At 35.9% G+C, this 2,259-nt stretch overlaps 1 protein-coding gene across 1 annotated transcript; it reads right to left on the reverse strand.

Annotated features, from left to right (window-relative positions):
- Positions 1–559: 559 nt before the first annotated feature.
- On the reverse strand, positions 560–1,729 carry LOC125074541. The gene is made up of 3 exons (XM_047685868.1): positions 1,027–1,729; positions 779–945; positions 560–700 (listed from the first exon to the last, which is right to left on the reverse strand). The coding sequence occupies exons 1-3, from the start codon at positions 1,301–1,303 to the stop codon at positions 560–562; spliced, it is 585 nt and encodes a 194-aa protein (XP_047541824.1). The 5' UTR covers positions 1,304–1,729.
- Positions 1,730–2,259: the final 530 nt, after the last annotated feature.

Below are 2,259 nucleotides of genomic sequence, written 5' to 3' on the forward strand. Positions count from 1 at the left end.
CAAAAAAAACAAGGTTTAAAACTGAAAAATCGCAAATTACAACTCAAAGTTGTATCAATGAAAAAAAACTTTACTTTTTTTACTAATTAAGGTTTTTTCTTAATGTTTCAACTTCAAGTTGTAATTTTTCAGTTTTCAATTTTTCTTGTTTTAGCTGTTCTTGTAAAATTAATTCTTTAAGAGCAGCCTCTGTTTGGGTATTTCTTTTCATCGTCTCTATTAATTCTAATTTACTTTGCAGAACTTTATCCTGCAAAGAAGTCTTCGGCCTACGTCGATGCAACCAAGTTGATGGATTGTTTTCTTTATTTGCTGACAATGTATTTGACATTTTTGTTTTTAAAACTTTTGGAGTCCAGGAGCTCCAGTTATTCTTTTCTACATCCTCCTGAAAAAAAAGTAACAAAAGTTCATATCATCATGGTATCATCATCCTATCAGAGGAATGTCAAGATGGCGGGACCCCCCACGCTATTACAATCTACACCTATATACAATTTACGCTTAACATATTGGTCAGACAATAAAAAACCTATTAAGACAAGTATTTCTACGCACCTCAGATATTGTCATCTTTGATTTCATTTGTCTGCAATGTACAACCTTTATCTTCTTGAGTGGAATCCTGAGATGTTTTTGAAGAAGTAGCAGCATTGACATCCAGAATTGTCTGTTTTTCTGAATCAGTCACTACAACGTCCTGGTAAATAAATAAAAATAATGTATTTTGAGAGGCGATGATTTCTATATTGTAATAAATTTCAGAATGAGAGTTTACTGATTTATTAATCATTTCTATTAAAGTTTTTGGTCCAGTTAGTCCCTGATCTATAAACTGAATATCAGAATCGTAGGGATTTTCTAATCCGTCTAATGTAGGTCCAAGTAGCACTTCCACTTGTCCTTGTAGAGGTCCTGGTGGTGGAATATCGGACCTCCCTCCTCCTGGAAAGAAAACCAGTAATTAGTACTCATTGCATAGTACTACTTCATATTTTATTAACAAAAAACAATGTCAGAACCTACCAGTTAATAAATTATTTTTTTTCGTCGCAGCTTTGTCTTTTCGCGTAGTGCGTTTAATATTATCCCAACAGGTTTTTAATTGTTCTACGTTTCGAACATAGAATGAACTCAAACAGTTAAATTCTTCCGCTAGTTTCTTCCATCCTTCATTTTTGATCGCAGTAGTTACTGCGTCCGTTTTCTTATTTTCAATTAGATCCTTGTATTTTGTAACTAAATGAACAAGGATTTCCTTTTCATTTGACGAAAAATTCGGTCCGCGTGTTTTCTTTGACATAGTTATTTATATTCAATAAGAAGCACACCACAAACACAATCAAAGAGCACAAAATAATGCTGCATAACCTCAGCTCAAAAATAAATATTACCATGTTATAATTATTTGACGTTTTAATCGGTTTAAATCAAAAGTAGTTAACATTTCATTGAAATCACTCGGAGCTAACGATTTTTGAAATTGGTCGCGCAGCACAACAAATGACGTATTATACGACTAGATAAAATATTACCGAACTTCGTCTAAATGACATGTCACAAATAAGCATTTCAATTTGGTTGCTTAAAATAAGAGTGAGTAACTTACAAGCCATTCAGTTAAATGTTCTGTTTAATAACGGCTTGTTAAATTTTGTTCCTGGGACATTTAATGATATAACAGCCCGTTAATTATTAACAACTCATTAGTAAATTACTGATTAAGATTTAACAAACATAGTTTGGTGAAATTAGACCTTAGTCCGCGAATTCGTTACCGCGCACCAGATTGATATCCTACTCGTTCAGGAATCATTCTTAAAACCGAGTATTCGCGATCCTAAGATCGCGAACTATAATATAATTAGCAACGATAGGCCCACCGCCCTCGGGGGCACTCTAATCTATTACAAGAGGTCGCTTCACTGCTCATCTCTAGACCCGCCGCCGCTTAGCAACATCGAGGCGTCCGTCTGTCAGGTGGGTATGACAGGTCATCAACCTATCGTACTAGCCTCAGTTTATCTCTCACCTTCTAAACTCTTATTAGAAAACGACCTTAAGTGGCTCCTTTCGATGGGTAGCTCGGTCATTCTGGCCGGCGACCTTAACTGCAAGCACTCCCGCTGGAATTCTTTTAAAAATAATAACAACGGTCGTATTCTAGACCGACTAATCTCTCTCGCTACTTTCACTTTCGAGATCGTAGCCCCTCTCACCCCGACCCGCTTCCCTTCACTAACGAGCAATCGCTTAGAT

The sequence above is a fragment of the Vanessa atalanta genome, chromosome 28 (assembly GCF_905147765.1).
Source record: "Vanessa atalanta chromosome 28, ilVanAtal1.2, whole genome shotgun sequence".
Taxonomy (NCBI): domain Eukaryota; kingdom Metazoa; phylum Arthropoda; class Insecta; order Lepidoptera; family Nymphalidae; genus Vanessa; species Vanessa atalanta.

Excerpts from the sequence above, each read along its gene's own strand:
- LOC125074541 (XM_047685868.1), bottom strand. The coding sequence starts at position 1,303 with ATGTCAAAGAAAACACGCGGACCGAATTTTTCGTCAAATGAAAAGGAA. Across the intron at positions 946-1,026 it reads AAAAAATAATTTATTAACTG|GAGGAGGGAGGTCCGATATT; the intron begins GTAGGTTCTGAC and ends TTTTCTTTCCAG. Across the intron at positions 701-778 it reads TAGAAATGATTAATAAATCA|GACGTTGTAGTGACTGATTC; the intron begins GTAAACTCTCAT and ends TTTATTTACCAG.